Consider the following 18,575-nt stretch of genomic DNA (forward strand, 5'->3'; position numbering starts at 1 on the left):
TGACCGAGCTTCTGTAAAGCCAACACCTTCCTTTACCTTCCCTTATGTCCTTTACTTGCCGTACTTTCCAGTTTGTCGATTTTTATCCATTTCACTGAATCCTTAACACTATTGAACCACCCTCTTAGTTTGGACTCTAGCCTACATGATTTTAGATTTTACTCATGTATAGAAGAGAAAACCATGAACTCTTCTCTGAGCACCAGAGCTTGTTATTAATTGTATGTACTGCTGTGATTAAAATTACTGTTTGCCTTATACTGGTATGCCTAAACTTCTTTAGGAGGTTGGGTTTCACTAATGTCATTCTGTACCTTTCTAACATAGTGCTAACGTACCTCTACCTTAACTTGACTGCTAACTTGTAATAAACATTCTTAACTGTAGTCATTGATTCCTGGTTCTTAATGTTTGGCTAAATGGGTTACAGGGTTAACTGATATTGATTGATGTACTGTTAACTCCCGTCACCTCTCAGGTGAAACAGAAAGGATTATTTGGAGAAAAAATGGTAAAAGGGCTGACCCAGATCACTGGCTCAATGGTGTGCTTCTCAAACACAATATAGATTTTTTGCTACTACCCAGTCCTGGGAGGACATTTGCTCTGGAATGGCCTCTTAGTTCTGAAGTGGTCATCTTTGGATGAGTTTTCCAGCACTTGTTTAATCACACTGCAATACCCGTTTTAGTTGATTTATTTTGTAACCCCCTTTTTCTTGCTGTTGTCAGAATTTGGATGCATTTGGTGATTTCCACTCCCAAGAGCTACCCACCAAGACAAAATGCAGTTGGCATACATTATGTCATCTTATTTGGCAAGGAAGGTTGATTTCAAGAGTGCATTCTATCAGATCACAGACAGCAACATCCCCCGCACTCAATGTTGTGAATGAAATATTGCTGTATGATTCATACATCTTATCCTCCAGAGTCATTTATGGTTGCAGATACTATGCAATCACCTTGACTGTTTACATTTATTCAAGGTTTCACATGCTGCCAGTGGTATCTTCACTGAAGGACAGTTCCATGTGTTATATTCAATGCAGCTGTGCTCCACACCTCTCCGGCTGGGGACTACATAATATGTTATACAAAATATAGTTCTATTGCCCTTCATCTCCTACTTTCAACTTTATTATCTGGCTTCTAGTTACTAACTCTATATCACACCACTTCAGGAATATGCACTATGAAGTACAGCTGATTGGCCTTGGTTCTCTTCTGTAGAATGACACGCCAGGACCACTTTAGTTGAAAACTGAGTTTCTGTATGTCACTATGCCACGACTGCCTGTTTGGCATGTGTTTTTGTATTTAATAAAATAATAATACCCGCTAAAGCAGGAATTTGTTTCTGAAATCCAAAATCAAATTTCCCAGATTTTGCTTCATGCAGGTCGAGGACATTTTTGAATTATTTGTACACAGGGCATGCCACACATTCTGGACCCACAAACAAAAAAGGAACACCAACTTCAAAAGGGTGGGCCTTATTAAGTTCACACACTAGCAACTCTCCTGTGGATGGGCCACCAGCTAAATATGTCCCTCAGCAGAGCCAGCTGAGGCTCCCTGATTGGAAACATGTCTCTGAACCCACCTCTAAATAATGCAGGGGAAATGCAGGTTTGGCAGAGTGGGAGCTCTGCTGATTTACAGAGGTTCTTCCGCTTCATCATATACTAAATAGCCCAGTTAGTGATCAGTCCATCTAAGCAACCAACTTTTCAGGACTGCGCAGTCTATTTCTGTCAAGTCACGGGTAGCAAAAGAACTGCTATGGCTACCGGAGCTATGTCTTGTTACCCCTAAACTGATGTTCAGAATGACTGCACTGTGAAATGCAGCTTAATGTCTTATCTTTATCACCCTAAAACTGTATGATCAGCTCTGTGAGGTGCAACCAGGTGTCCTACCTTTGCAGGCCTGCAGGTTACAGAAGTGCCTCTCCATATTCCCAGTCACGATGTCTTCACACCAGAAGCCGCCTTCTCCAGGTGGGTTATAGGTGCGCAGGCGCCGCTGCTGTCCCACTCCACAAGCACGAGAACACTCACTCCATTCTGACCACGGGTTCCATGAGCAATTTTGGCCTTGACATTCCTCACCGACACAGGCTGTGAGATCTGGAAAGAATTTATCTGGTTATGGAGGGAAGCACTACATAACACAAAAAACACAAAGTGAGCCAAAGCACAGGATAAGAGACCAGGCAGGAGGTCATTCACGCGCACCTCCATGGAATTATTCACAAACTTCATTACATTGTGTTGTACATCAAAAAAAGAGGTAGAGTATAATTATGTTTAACAACCCATTCTAAAAGCACGTCTGGAATTGACTTTACTTGGCAATTAACTTTGAAAATGAAATGTAACAAACCTTCTTGAATTCAAAGAACTACAAGATGTGAGGTTTAGGGATTGTGAAAACGTCATTTGAATAAATTCCTTGATCCACCTGCATACAAATTGGTTGACCTTCAAAAGTTACATCTCCAAAATAATTGTGCTTTTGAAAAGATACTGCTCTTCCAAATTGTAATTGATATCAACACACAATATTGATAAAAAAATTAAAACAATCAATGGTACCATGCTCTCTATCTTTCCAGGAGGTCTCAGAGGCAGAGCTGACATTTACAATAGTGAATTCTGTCGTCACTGGATTTGATGTTCTTATGGCACTTATGCTCAGACATGGCATCCAGCTACTTATCATTCTCACTTAACAGTTAAGTCCGAGACTACTTCCAGAGCAAAGATTTAAGTTCATGACTTCATTAACGTTTTTCCCATGTAGGTGCCAATGGAATGCTTTCTGCCAAGCCAGTCATTACATTGACACCAACGCTTTACTGGAAACCTGGGAGGCTGGTAGTAGGTTACATAAATAACCACCACTCTCTACCACAATTTTGGATAATTTACTACAAGTTCATTTATGCAGCGTTCTCAAGAATTGGAAGAAATGAATAATGTAGAGAGGCAATGATCTACTTCAGGCTTGATTAGCTGTGTAAATGTAAACCTTTGTAGAATTTTTCCTGATTGTTTTCTTGTCAGCTGTCTTTTTGTCTAAGGGTTACCAGGTATCCACATGATAATCTATAGATTGTTTCTTGATTTTAATGATAATTCACATTCTTTGGTAAAAGTATAATCGTTCTAAGTCTTTCAGGACATTAGGTAGAAGGGCTTGCTTTATTTTGGGACCGTAATTCTTAGCTGATACAGAGCTTGCTAACTCAGGGCCTGATTATAATTTGGCAGGCAGTCCGCTCTCGGCCAAAGTGGCTAATTTTCAGTCACCCTGAAGGTGGCACAGATGGCCAAATGTAAATGTCAGCTGGCACAGTGAACAGTTCTAGCATTGCAGGTTTGGCGTATGGCACTGTCAACATGATGGAGCCGTACAGCAAAATTACAAAGTTTTTTTATTTAAAAAAAATAATCCCAAAGAAGGATTTTCTTTTGGAAAATTAAAAAAAAAAGGTTTCCCCCCGCCCCCCTCTCCCCTCCATTGAAGTTTCATCCAATGGTAAGGAGGCATCGAGCACTTTTCGATGACCCTTACTGCCTAGATTTTCCAAGTAGTGACAAGCATTGAAAAACAACTGTATGTCCGCCCATCTAAATGAGGTGGGCAGACATGTGACCAAACCGTCAATGCCATTACTCTATCTGGAGGTCGGAGGGGTTTGACCACAGCGGAGTCAGAGTAGTCTTCATAGGCGTTAAACCTATGTTCCGCCCAACTCTACATCAGCCGGGCTGGCCATTATGTTGGTGGGGAGGGAACAGCATTGCCTTTGCAACAGAGTTTGCTCTCCTGCAACATATAAAGCAGATCCTCAGTCTGTATGAGGTTCATGCAAACAAACAACTTTGAAATAAAATTTGAAGCTAAATGTGGTCTAAGCACCAGTTACTGATTTATATAAATCAACAAGTTTCATTGAAAAAGTCCCAATCAATGGGATTGATGGCACAGGTAAGTAAACTGTAATGATACAACAGTGGAGTCTAAAGAATAATCAAGGGGAAATTTGTAGACTCAATTTTCTGATCAGGCATGTGAGGTGACAGAGAAGTGGTTCGAGGTCTTCATTAAAACATGTTTCAAAATGTGTCTCGGTCATCACTTTCTGGCGAGGCATGGGTTTAGTAATGAAAGATAAGTGTATGACAGTCTTTTTATCAATGAAAAATAGACATTAATTTGTGGAATAGAACCTGAAATACTGTGATCTCCCAAGTGAAGATTTCTGGACAAGTATCTCATAAGCATTGCCTAGATAATTTTGTCCAATGAGAGCAGAATGTTCAATTTAGAAAATGGTGCTGCATGGTTCAATTGTAAAAAGATAATTTTGTCAAATGAGAGCAGAATGTTCAATTTAGAAAATGGTGCTGCATGGTTCAATTGTAAAAAGATAATTTTGTCAAATGAGAGCAGAATGTTCAATTTAGAAAATGGTGCTGCATGGTAGTTTAACAAGATGTGTAAAACCTGTGCTGCTGAGCTACTTCTTGCTGCTTCTCCCTATTTTAATTTTGGCATTACCTGAATGATAGCTAGTGCAGAATTTTGCAAGCTAGTAAGATCCCATAACAATCAATATTTATTTTAAAGCGACTCCATAGAATGGAAGGAAATATACTCCCCGTGTACATCACTAGGTAAATGCCTATCAGTTATAGTGTTCCCGCTGTAACTAGTAATACTAGAAGGGTGAAGACATTGTAACATTCTATCTGGCAAATATCACATATTTCAATGTTGCAATGGCAGTTTCCGGTTCTTCAAAACATGCAGAGAATCAGAGGAAAGGTTCTAATTGTAAGGACGTCCTTAATGCAGTCTGGAGAGTAGCTCTGGATTTTCTGTTTTGTTCCATGTATTGCAATTGGGGCGCTTGGTAAGATTAAAAAGGATGTCTCACTTGTCTCGCTAGGGTAGTAATACCTGTCATGAAAAGAAGACCCTTCTGAAGGGGTATTGAGTATGTAATTTAAGAGTGGATGGTTGAGAGACTGTGAGATAGAACCAGCACATCCAGAAAGCAGATGGAAGAATTCCTCATTATTAATATTATGTAAAGTTTATAAAGTTGACAGCTACCCCTGAGGGCTTCCCAGGGCTAAGAGTAAAGGACCAACAGAACCAGCGACCCAGAACAGCCATGTTTTTAGCTGTCTTCAGAAGATTGATGGTGAGAGACACTGTCATAGCTGTTCAGGGAGGGAGTTCCACAATTTGGGGCCCTGATAGGCAAACAAGTGGGTTCACTGACAAAACATTGATTACAAAAATATCAACTCCTATACTTAAACAGGTAAGTACAAAAATATTGACTAAAAAATAACGTTGTACGTTGTAAAAAATATAGATGTGCACAATAATGATTTATAAATATATAATATATATATTAATTATATTAAATATAAAAATACATTTTAACAATATTAATACAATTTTATATACATTTTAACAAAATATAACAGCTACCAATACTGATGCGGGGAACATGGCGGCCATCAGCTAAGCGGCTGCTGGCGGACGGTCTTCAGGTCTGCTCCTAATCTCCCTGGAGGGGGTCTCCGCACCGTTTGATTGACGAAATACCACCTCCCTGCCTCCTGGCCTCTCCTCAACTAACAAATAATGTAATTTACGCTCTAGTACCTTGTTTTCTTTGTCCTCGGAGTGGGATACGGCAGCAGCAGTGTTGACTGTGGCGATAGCAGCGGCTAGTGCATGGCTCCGGAGCTCCGGGGGAGCGTTCAGGCATTTCAGGGATCTTGCTGGGGAGGCGCGGCATGGGAGTAGCGCCGAAGCAGGCTCGCATGTTTCCATTTCCAGATCCGGGTCTCCGGGGGTAGAGCCAGCACCAGAGATCACATAGAGCCTGTGCTGAGACACGGGGGGCTTGGGAGAGGATAGCAATTCTCTCAGGTATGGCGTGAAAGGAGTAGACCGGCTTCAGATTTTGCCAGGACTGGGGGTGAAGGTAAGAACCTTTGTGGTATTTCCTTACTTGGTTCAGCTACTGGACTCCAACTGTATTTGTCTGTTACAGGGAAAGTGGGAGTGAGTGGAGAGAAGAGAATTCTATGGCATATGGAAGAAAGACAGCAAGTAAAGGGTGTGTCTGCTATAAAACAGTGCAGATACACTCTTAGAGTGACGGCAGCTCAACTCCCCACATCTGGACTACTAAATCAAGACTCCTCTCCACCTGTAATTGTAACTCAGCCAACCTCTCACAGAAGGAAAGGGGGTGAAGGAGAAGGGGTAGCGGAAGAACGTAGGGCGGATCTTTCAGGGAGTACTAAAGGGGGAAGTAGGGGCAGGAGGGAGAGGGAAGAAACCACTTCCCCCCAAAGTTAAAATAACCCCGTCCCTGAAGTCATATTATAAGGTCCTTACTGCTCCTTTCTCTCCATCTGGTGGTGCGGCCGGCTGGGCGAACCTCTGCCATAATTTCACCGGAACAATGGGTCTGGAACACTCCAAAAATAAGTCACTTTCGGCTGCAGCACAAACCTCCCCTGTCTTCCCAGTGACTGGCAATGTGGTAGTAGCCCTAAAGGAGGGCTCCTATGTCTCCCAGATTTTAGTTCATCCTGCAGTATTATTATCAAACCGTTTTGATGTTCTGAAGACGCAAGATAGTGACCCGGTTTCCTCCCTTGAGTCAATGCAACACGTTGATACGCATCTACCTACGCAACATCTTCCCCCCCAGCTTAGAGGGCGGGGGTAGCTCAGTGACGGATTTACTTCTTGCACTTAAACAGGATATAGGGAGTAGATTTACTGTCTCCGAAAATAATCAAGTGGCAATACAGGCCTCCTGCACTGCATTAGCTCAGAAATCGGAAGAGGTCTCTCTAAGAACAGATGCGTGTGAGCAGAAGATCCCGAGGATCAAGGAAGCTATGAATGCTTCCTCAATAGAAATGGCTAAACTAAGGAGTCAGAACAAGGAATTGAAGGATGACTTAGAGCGATTGGAGAATCATTCTAGAAGGAACAATTTGAGATTAATTAATGTTCCCGAAGCCTTAGAAGGTTCTGATCTCAAAGGGTTTGTGATTTCTCTACTTAAGGAAACTGCTAAAAAGCACCGCTATCGCTGATAATGTTGATTTGGAGCAAGAAATACAACGGGTCCATCGTGATCCCTACAAGAGGAACCCGGCGAAACAGAAACCAAGAAAAATCTTTGCAAATTTCCACACATACACTGTAAAGGAGGCAATTTTATCATCGGCTTTGAACGAAGGAACACTAACGTCTAAAGCCCTCTCTAACTCCTTTATATTTAACATCAGGTCCGACATTTGTTATACTACGGCACAGAAACAGTGGGAGATGGGTAAGCGTTGGGCAGAATTAAACAAACTGGAGGCTAGAGCACAACTGAAGTTCCCGGCTTCTCTTCGTGCCATGTGGAACAATCATATGTACACCTTTCGCTCGGTAGACGAGGCCGATGATCTCATTCATAAAATTAAGGAAGGAGGGAAGGTTTTATGGTGGTTGGTTTTTGTCTTAAAAAAAGAAAAATATACATATAGAGGCTCCCGGGGACAGAGAGACTAGGGAAGTAAATCGGGCAACAATGCTTTTTTTCCGATAATTGACCCGAGGACTAGATGCCGTTTAGGCTACAGCCTACTAGTAGAGAGGGTTCCCCAGAGGGGGGGTGGGGCCCACGGGATGGACGGGGGGAGGGGAGAGCACAGGTGGGGGAGCAGTGGGAAAAAATTCAAAAAAGTCTTTTATCTCAACCTTTTCATCAGGCGATCCGCCCTTGGGTGTCGGCTTTGGGTGTAGGTGCTAGGCATTGGGCTTCCGTGCACAGTTAAGATTAAGATTCCAAGATGGGTAGTGGAGTTCTAAAATTCCTATAGTGGAATATCAATAGGTTACGCTGCCCGCAGACAGAGGTTAGCGATGAAGTATTTAGAGCAAAACCCTGCTCAAATCTGTCTAATTCAGGAGACCCACTTGAGCACTATAGAGAGCTGTATAGTTTTTGATAAGTACTCATGGATAAAACACTATTGTGCTTCAGAGCCGACAGTCCAATGTAAGGGTGTGGCTATTTTGATTAAGCATGGAGCAGGATGTACTATCAAATCGGTTCAAACGGATCAGTCTGGGAGATGGGTATTGGCTAGACTGGATTGTGCAGGGTTGGAGTTGATATGTGCCTCCTTCTATGGTCCAAACATTGACGATCCCACTTATATCTGTAAGTTATGTTATGTTATCTGAGTTTATATAGCACGCAGCTGCCTTAGGAAAGAGGCGTCCCGGCGCTGCCAGCATCAGAAAAACGGACTATGACCAGGACAGGAAGGCGCACAGAACAGATGGAAGGATAAAGAGAGACTAGGCAGAGGGATAAAGAAAAGTTTTGATTGCTTTCCTGAAGTCCAACATACATTCCATTCTGCAGATCTGGAGAGGCAGAGAATTCCATGACTTGGCTGCCAAGCAGCAAAAGGAACGACCCCCGGCCCGAAGACGCTTCACACGGGGAACTCTACTCTAACCAGATGCTCCCCCGAGGAGCGCAGCTGGCGAGTAGGAACATACGGGGTGAACAAATTAGTTAACAGGCTGGGCGAGGCAAGCTTCAAGATCTTATAAGATAGACAAAGCGTCTTAAATTGAATTAGCTTAGCCATGGGTAGCCAATTAAGCTTCCGGATGGCACCAGTAGAGGGGCAGAAACGCGGAAGTCCCAACAAGGCTCTAGTGGCAGCATTCTGAACACGCTGCAACCGCATAACCTCAGCCTGATTAGCCCCCAACAGGAGAGAACTAGCGTACTCTAATCTAGATAGAATAGCAGATTGAACCATCAGCTGACACGTAGGTGGATCAAAGAACTTCAAAAGGGGCTTAAGACACCGGAGGAGGCCAAAGCAAGTGCCGGCAACTTTTTTAGTATGGTCTTGAAAACTAAGGGTGGAATCCATCCACACCCCCAAGTTCTTAACCACTGATTTGGGGGTGGGGGTATTCCCAAGAGCGTTCGGCCACCATTGCTCACTCCACAGGCTTGTGTTCTTCCCCACCAACAGGACCTCTTTTATTAGCATTCAGCTGGAGGCCATTTATAGTCATCCATTCTGCAACGGCAGCCAGGCCACTCTTAAACCTAGAAGCATCTAGTGTAGAACCATCTGAGAGGGCCACCACCAGCTGCGTATCGTCAGCATACGAGACCATGGTGAGGCCCATGTGCCTGGCCACCGTAGCAAGAGGCTGAACATACAAGTTAAACAGTATGGGGCTCAATGCAGAGCCCTGAGGCACCCCCTGGTCGATGGGATGGACCTGAGAGAGAAACGGGGGGGCCGACACTCGGAGGGATCTTTCGGTCAGAAACGATCTGAACCATTCCAGTGCCAGGCCCACCACACCAGCTTCCTCCAAACGCTGTAACAGAATCCCGTGCAAAACCGTATCAAAAGCGGCACTCAGATCCAACAAGATCAGTGCCGCCGTATGACTGGAATCGAGAATGGTCCGTAGATGCTCTGTCACACCCAGGAGAGCAGTCTCTGTGCTGTGACCAGGGCGGAAACCATTTTGAGATGGATCCAAGATCATATTGGTGCTCAGGAATCTTGTAAGTATGTTGTTGACATGCGCCTCTGCAATCTTAGCCACCCAAGGGAGGAGAGATATTGGTCGAAAGTTTTCCAGTTTTACCGGGTCAAGCAAAGGTTTTTTAAGTATAGGGGATACCCTTGCCTGTGTCCACGGCACCGGGATCACCGCTGTAGAAAAGGAGGTGTTACAATGGATCTTGATGGAAGAAGCCTTACCAGTAGTAATAGGTGGAGACTTTAATGTCCTTTTAGACCCCCTTAAGGATAGATCAAATCAGAGTCATCATATAGGAGCTCCCCGGGTACGTCAGGCCCTTAATAACATGTTACATGATTTGGAACTTGTAGATTTGTGGAGGGCAAAGAAGGGTGACACACAGGGTTACACTTTCCATAGTAAAAAATATGGACATCTCTCCAGAATTGATTATGTCCTGATTAGCGGGCCTATTTTAGAGAGAACGACATTGATAGATATTCTGCCCAGCCACATATCTGATCATGCCCCTGTAGCATTTAGTGTAAAAGGGAGTCAAAGTAACGAAAGACCTAGATGGACACTTAAAAGATCTGCCTTAATCATTCCTGAGATTGTCAGAGATCTGAAAAGGGTAACTCAAAACTACTTCTTAGATAATATGGGCTCTACATCAATGGATTTCATGTGGGATGCCTTTAAGGCATATCTACGGGGGTTTTTACATAGCCGTATCTGTGCTAAGAATAAGGAGGAAGCACGAGATATTCGGCTAATAGAGGAAAAAATCACCCAGCCAGAGGCAGAAAGGACTAGGCATAATCAGGGGGAGAGAATATCCCAAGTACAGAGAGATCTGGACAACGCACGCCAGGAGTTTAGAATTAAGCTAGATTAAAAATGTAAGGCACAGTGGTTGTCTAAATCCATGCAGAGCTTCGAATATGTAGAGAAGGCAGGAGCACTGCTGGCTTGGAAAACCAGGGCCGATCCTGCAAAAAATCATATAAATGAACTAATTATTAATGAAAACGGGGGCACCTTGACCAGATTAGCAGATATGCAAGCACGACTTATCTCTTTATTTTCAGAGCTCTGTAAGGAGGAAACCACACCTAACCCGGAGGTCCTTAAGTCCTGGCTGAGGGTGAAATCTCTTTGACTGTTAAAAGATGAAAGCCGCGATTTTCTCGATGCCCCAATAACGGAGGGTGAGATTAGAGAACAAATTGGGAAAAGTAAAAATAATAAAGCAGCTGGCACAGACGCCCTCCCTAGTGAGTTATACAAACCCCTGCTAGATGTATTGGTTCAGACTTTGGCTGTCTTGTTTAATTTAGTCTACCAGTCAGGTGGTATGATACCTAGGTCTTGGAAGGAGGCCACCATTGTTCTTATATTAAAACCTGGAAAAGATCCACAAAAAGCGGATTCCTATAGAACAATCTCCCTGCTGAATGCTGATTATAATATCTTTATGAGCATTCTAGCAGGGAGGTTGGTCAAACTTGTCTCACAGCTGATAAATGATGATCAGAAAGGCTTCCTCCCCAAAAGATATATCCAGGATTTAACGAATCAACTAATAGGCAATATATATATCTTGCCACAGCTCGATCTGAAACCTTGGCTGTAGTGGCATTGGATGCAGCCAAGGCGTTCAACAGAGTCTGTTGGGTTTATCTTTGGGAGGTTTTGAGGGCTATGGGGGTTGGGCCCATCTTTATTCAAAGTTTGGTGAATTGTTATCAGGGGGCTTCTGCTAAGATTTTAGTAAATGGAGTTTTAACATCTAGCTTTGATATACTACAAGGGACACGACAGGGTTGCCCCCTTTCATCTTTACTTTTTAATATATATATAGAGCCCCTGGCCCAAGCCATTAGGGAAGATGAATTGATCACCCCTTTTAGATCTCACCAGTATAGCAGTAAGGTCGCTCTGTATGCGGACGATCTGCTTTTATACACGGACAATCCGGCAGTAACAATACCTAGGGTGGAAGCCCTGCTACTAGAATTCGGAGTATTTTCAGGGTATTTAGCTAACACCTCTAAAACCGAGGTTATGCTCTGGAATATAGATAACTGGGAGGGTAATATATGCCAAGAATTTAAATACCTTGGTATTACAATCCTTAAAGAGATTGAGAAAATCGCGCTGATCAACCTGACCCGAATTACAAAAGAAGTTGACCGAATTTTAGCCCGGTGGAGAAATCTCCCGTTAACAATATATGGCAGGGTAAACCTGGTTAAAATAGTCATTTTTCCTAAGTTGACGTATCTTTTCAATGCTATCCCCCTTACTTTTCCAAAATTGGATATTGTCAAAGTCCAAAGTAAGATCACAAGTTTTATTTGGGCATATAAAGGGGCTAGATTGGCGTGGAAGAAACTAAGGCGTAGGTTGATCAAAGGGGGGTTGGCTCTTCCAGACTCAAAGTGGTATTGTTTTGCCTTTCAATTAAAAAATATCCGGATGATGCTCTCGAAACCAGATGAATAAACGTAGGGCAGACTACTGGCAGAAATGATAAGGCAGAAGGTTTCTTATATAAATTAGGAGCACCAAGATATTTTAAAAAAGTTCGACTGAAAGTTCTAAAGAATGCTCTTAGTCTCCGGTATAAGGTTAGAACTAGATGGGGGATAGGGTACTTCTCAGAGTTCACCCCAATCTGGGACTCCCCCTGGACACCAGAGTTTCTTAAGGACCGTTTGGCATTACCAAATAAAAGAGCAGGTATCAACATCTGGTCAGATCTGGTATCTCCGGAGGGGGTACATCCATGGGAGGTCTTAAGAGCAAGGATCGGAGAGGGCCTTTCTAGATTTAAATATATACAACTGGGTTTGTGGTTTGCAGCTGAGCAGAGAGAAATCCAGGGGTTATGGGAGGTTGAGGGTTCCCTCCAAGACATTAATCTTAAATGTAAAGAAATCTCCAAATGGTACAAAATGTCGGTAGAGGACAAGGAACTCCCCCCATTAACTTATATATGGACTCAAGTACCCCTTCAATGTAACATTGAAGACCTTTATGAACCATCTCTGAAGATGCTGTATAAGTACATTAAGCCAGCTAATCTAAAGAAGAATCACTTCTTTGTCATCAATACACCTGCCAGGATTGCGAAGTTTGCCCCTCTTTCAAATCCCAAATGCCCAAGGTACGGCATTTCCCAGGCTAATGATCTACACATCTTTTTTGAGTGTCCCAGAATCTCCTCCTTCTGGAGGGGGATTGAGGAAGCTTTAAGCGGGATATTCAGGGAGAAAATTTGCGTAAATATATCTATGGTGCTATTCAGTGATGATGGTACGTGGAGCAAGAAACTGAGACACACGCACAGAGCCCTATTGTTGTATCTAATTCTAATAGCCCAAAGGGAAATATGTCTGAAGTGGAGAGATCCCCGCCCCCTAAATTCCAGGACTGGGTTAAAACTGCTCTTACAATGGCCAAACTGGACTAGGGTATTGATAATGACAACCGCTTATGCATATGGCAGGCCTTTACAGAGTGGGATAGAGGCCTGGGCTTTGTGCAATCCCTGATGGTCCTATGATTACACCAAGCCACCAACAAAGGAGCTGGTCCGGTCTGGGACTGAAGCAAATGCAGTGGACGCGGGGTGCACAGGTTTGAAAGTGGCTAAGAATTGCAGATGCTTTTGGTTAGATGAGGACATAAAAAATACAAATAAAAAATATAACAAATAAACGTAATTTAAAAAATTCCCTTAAAACAATTAATATATTATCTTTAATCTATTTTAACACTTTAAAATCATATAAAAAATATTTAACAATAATTTAAAATATAAGTAAAAATAATCCTATAATAAATTAAAAATTAAGCAAGAAAAAAAATATTAAATTTAAATTTCCCCAACACAGTCAGTGCAAAAGTAGGGAAAATATTGGATAGCGGAGAGATAAAAAATCTTATTCCTACTCCAATAACTACAACAGTAGGGAAAGTGTTGAATAGCGAAAGGAGAAAAATTACTATTCCAACTCCAATGAGTGCAACAGTAGGGTAAGTTTTGGATAGCAAAGGGATTACATTTACTATTCCAACTCCAGTGAGTGCAACAGTGGGGAAAGTGTTGGATAGCGGATGGGTAAAATTTACTAATCCCACTCCAGTGAGTGCAACAGTAGAGAAAGTGTTGGATAGCGGAGAGGTAAAAATTACTAGTCCAACTGCAATGAGTAAAAAAATTGGAAAAGTGTTTGATAATGAAGGGGTAGAAATTACTATTTCCACTCCAGCGAGTGCAACAGTAGGGTAAGTGTTGGATAGCGGATAGATTAAATGTACTAATTCAACTCCAGTGACTGCAACAGTAGGGAAAGTGTTGGATAGCGGAGGGGTAAAAATGACTATTCCCACTCCATTGAGTGCAACAGTAGGGAATGTGTTGGATAGCGAAGGGGTAAAAATTACTATTCCAACTCTAATGAGTACAACAATGGGGAAAGTGTTGGATAGTGAAGGGGTAAAAATTACTATTCCCACTCCAATGAGTACAGTGCAACAGTAGGAAAAGTGTTGGATATAACAAATAGCTACAAACATTATATAAAATAAAATAAAAACGAAACTTCCAAAAAATAAATATTTTGAACTAGAAAATATTTACAAACTAAAACTTTATTTATTATATAAATGTATTTTCTTAATTGCCTGCCCTATAACATCACACAAATCACAACGAAATTCTAAATTTTGAAAAAAAATATACTTCAATAATTGACATTATTAATTACCAATTAAAAAGAATATAATTAATAAAAAGAAAATAAATACAAATGAATTAACCTCTTGAGTGCCCATGACGAGATGGTCTCGTCATGGGCCGCGGTTGCGCTGTGCCCATGACGAGACTATCTCGTCATCAACCCCGCCCGCTAATGAAAGGGCCGGCACAGGGCGGGGAAAGGGCGGGGCACTCAAGGGGTTAACTACCCACACTTTAACCCTATAATTCTCACAACACACACCTAAATTAAACTCTAAAATAATAAATTACACATTAAAGCTTATTTTAAAATTATGAACTATTACTATTAAACAGCTAATTATAAAGTAAATAAAATGTATTTGATACCCACCCTTTACCCCTTTAAAAGTAAAAAGAACACACCAAAAAATAAACAATTACCCCAAATAAATATGCAATGATTAACATTAATTAACAACTATATATTAATTAAACACAAATTACTTCCCACCTTTTACACCCATAAATACCACAACACACACCAAAAAACAAATAGCGATCGAAGACAGAATATCCGCCCACGCACACAACAGCAAAGAACTCTTCAACATCATCAAGGAGTTCACCCAACCTACCAGCGAGTCCACCGACCTCCCACCCTCTCAAGACCCCTGCGACAAACTGAGCACCTTTTTCCACCACAAACCAAAAGCCTGAACCCTCACCAACCACCCCCAACACCATGAAGCCAACGATCAACAACTGGACAGCCCTCACCACCGAAGACACACTTAAGACGATGAACTCAATCCACTCCGGGGCCCCCACGGACCCCTGCCCCCACCACATTTTCAAAAGAGCCGCCGACACCATCGCACCCATGCTCCGCCACACCATCAACCACTCCCTGCCAACCGCATCGTTCCCCGACGTCTGGAAACATGCCGAGATCAACCCCCTCCTAAAGAACCCCTCGGCGGACCTACACTGACCTCAAAAACTACAGACCCATCTCCCTGCTCCCCTTCCCAGCGAAAGTCATTGAGAAAGCCATCAAAAGCCAACTCGCCACTACTAAAATGTTTGCACATATATTAAAAATAGAAACAATTATTATGTGGCGAGGCTGATCCTTCCTCCTTGGACTCATCACATGAATATATGCCGCCTTACATGTCACCCTATCCCCTCCTCTATTTACAGAACCCGGCTCTGGCTACTGATGCACACTGTCCCTTTAAGCTTCCTCTACGACCGACTTCTCAGGCCGATCATGTGACTTGGTCACCTGATCTCCTCCCCTTCAAAGAGGAAGAGACAGAGGGAATGGAGTTTTCGCTACGGAGTCCACTGACAGGAGTACCGGCATCGTACAGAGAAGACCACGACGTCCAAACCTTCTTTGTGGGACCAGGACTCGGGGTACTGCGGATTGACCCCATCGTGGTTTGTGGGAGCGGAGATCCAGCACGTCGAGAGGCCGCCAGACGGGGACGAGGAAAAGGGGGAGCCGGACCCTTTCCAGCAACATACTGAATCCAGCCACAGCCCAGGAGGGTCGTGGCTTCAAAAGGTACGGTGCCAACTGGGGTCCGGTCGGGGGCAAGGGGAAACCGGGAATAGAGGGCGGGCAGGTCCGCGTACACATACAGGCTGAGCCCGGTAGTCAGAGGCCTAGCTGTAAAGCGCGTAATAACTCCTAGAAGAGCGGAGTAGAGCGAGTCACTGGTGTTGGTCGGGTGCCTAGTCCTTCACTCCCTTTCCCTGAACTGCTAAGACCACGGAAACCATCCCCTTACCAAGCCTTGTCTTTTTTTTGTTTTCTCCCGAAGTTGCGGCGTCTACCTGACGGAAGCAGCCCTTGAGTCCCCGGCATCCTGAAACCCCCCTGGATGAACTTCTCTGATGTAAGAGAGCGAAGACTACGTCCAGGAAAGGATACTTATTGGTTACATTGAAGGCATTCGCTTATGAGACTGAACTGAGAGATAAAGTAGTAGTCAGCCAAACCTTCCCTGTCTCACTGTCTCCTTCTCCACAATGCCACATATTCATTAATAATACATTAATTTACACATTTAACACTATAACATCACAATTAATTAAATATTGATAAATTAAAAATAATCATTGATTTAATATAATTAAATTACTTCCTACCCTATTCCTCTATAAACCCACAACCCGCTACGGAACTAATAAACACAAAATTCTAGTAAAAAAAAAAAAACTACAAAAAAGTCAACACATATATTCAAAAATATAAACAATTCACATACATTTAAAATATATACTAAAACACATAACATTAATTAAAAAATAGATATTTTTAACAACTAAATTTTTACAAACGATATTAAACACTCCGATATTTTTTGCATCGATATAACTTACCTTAAGTCGATCTTCTTGAACACAATATTCTTGCTGTCGATATTTCTCACTCATGATATTTGGTACTCAATATTTTTTCCACCCGATATTTTTTACTCAATATTCTGTCTCATCACCAAACGAGCTACCTCCCATACGTGACCGTTTTACTGTCTAGCTCACACACAAGGACAGCCCACTAGAGTGTAGAGGGCGGGACAGCTGGTATGATTTAACTAAATCCTGCAGGTAATGTGGACAAGGTTTTGAGCTAGATTTGCTTTTTAATTAGGAGCCAATGCAGCTCTCCTAACAGACTATCTACAGAGGTCCACCTTGGAAGCCTGTAGAGCATCCTAGCCACAGAATTTTGGACCAAGTGCATCCCTTTAATGAAGGATTTATCTGCCCCCAAATAGACCATGTTGCTGTAGTCCAATCTCGACATGATAATGCCTATATCACTGTCCATTGAGCTGAGAATGGCAATAGCCAAATAATCTTCCTCAACCACTTCAAAACAGCAAAACCTGCAGCCACTTTTTATCACCTGAGAATGCATTGACAACTTATTGCTCAAAAAGAGATCCACATTTTTATTGAAAAGGTAAATGAGTCCCCTCTTATGAAAATGAATAAAAAGTATTTCTGATAAAAATAGATTCGGGTGACATTGATTCAAATCTGTACACCTTATTCAACTAGTCGTTTTCAAAAGAAAATATCAGTATTGGCAACTTTGTCATTGTTTTTTGTACTGTGCTATAAAGCGCTTGGGGGCAGATTTATGTTTCCTGGCGCATCCCTGCAAATCAGCAGGGATGCGCCAGGAAAGATGCGTCATGCAAGTTTACCCTTGCGCCACCACAGATGCGCCGCATTTACAATGCAGCGCATCGTGGTGCAAGGATAAACAGATGCGTGACGCATCTGATGGCATAAGGGCGGTGCATTGCTGGAGTCGTGTCGCAAGCACGACGCAACTCCAGCAATGCTCAGGGGCTGCCCATACCTAACATGCTGCATCATGCCTTACGCCTGCTTCAAGCAGGCGCAGGGTTTTGATGCAGCAGCGTCGGAAAAGTGACTCAGTGAAATCTTGTAGATTTCACTGTGTCACTTTTCCGAGGCTTTTTCCGACGGAACATCCACCCTGCATACATTAAACCTGACGCAGGTTTAATGTAGCGCAGGGCTTTACAACGTGACGCATCTCCCTAGATGCGTCACGTTGTAAATAAGGCGCAACATGGCGCATGGTTTACGCCGCCGCTGCGTCACAGAAGTGACGCAACGGCAGCGTAAATGTCTCAGAAGGGGCTTGTAAATCTGCCCCTTGGTTTTTTCACTGCCTGGGGAGACATTTAGCTTCGTGGGCTGATGAACTCAGTAGCCCAGAACACACTACACCACACAGCACTATGAAAGCACTTGGTTTGTCCCGCTTCCTGGGGAGACATTTGGATTGATGGGCAGATTGGACTCATTGGCTAAGAACACACCACACCACCCTATCAAAACACTTAGGGGCCCATTAGAATGGCGGGCAGATCGCCCCCGCCGGGCCGGCGGGTGTCACCGATGGCCCGGGGGGGGGCGATCGAGCCTGCCATCCACACTTCAAAGACCCCCCGCCATATTAGGATGGCTGGGGGGTCCGCAGCAGACAGAAAGACCATCCGCCACTTTTCCGCCAGTTGACTCGTCGACCGGGCGGAAAACATGCATAATATGGTGGCGGTGTTGGAAGGCGGACCTCGGGGAGTCGGAGAGACCACCCAGAGGGGCCCCCACACAGTACGAAGTAGCCGAGCGCTGCAGAGAAGCCTCCTGGGAGATCCTTCTCCTAT

The 18,575-nt window shown here is 43.2% G+C and overlaps 1 protein-coding gene across 1 annotated transcript in view; it reads right to left on the reverse strand.

Moving 5' to 3' along the window:
- The window catches only part of LOC146796142 (SCO-spondin-like), a 1,481,201-nt gene that overhangs the window by 499,605 nt on the left and 963,021 nt on the right, over window positions 1–18,575 (reverse strand). Inside the window, exon 90 of the mRNA XM_085631266.1 lies at window positions 1,922–2,131. Coding sequence (XP_085487392.1) covers window positions 1,922–2,131 — 210 coding nt within the window. The remainder of the gene's footprint in view (window positions 1–1,921; window positions 2,132–18,575) is intronic.

The sequence above is a fragment of the Triturus cristatus genome, chromosome 10 (genome assembly GCF_964204655.1).
Source record: "Triturus cristatus chromosome 10, aTriCri1.1, whole genome shotgun sequence".
NCBI lineage: Eukaryota > Metazoa > Chordata > Amphibia > Caudata > Salamandridae > Triturus > Triturus cristatus.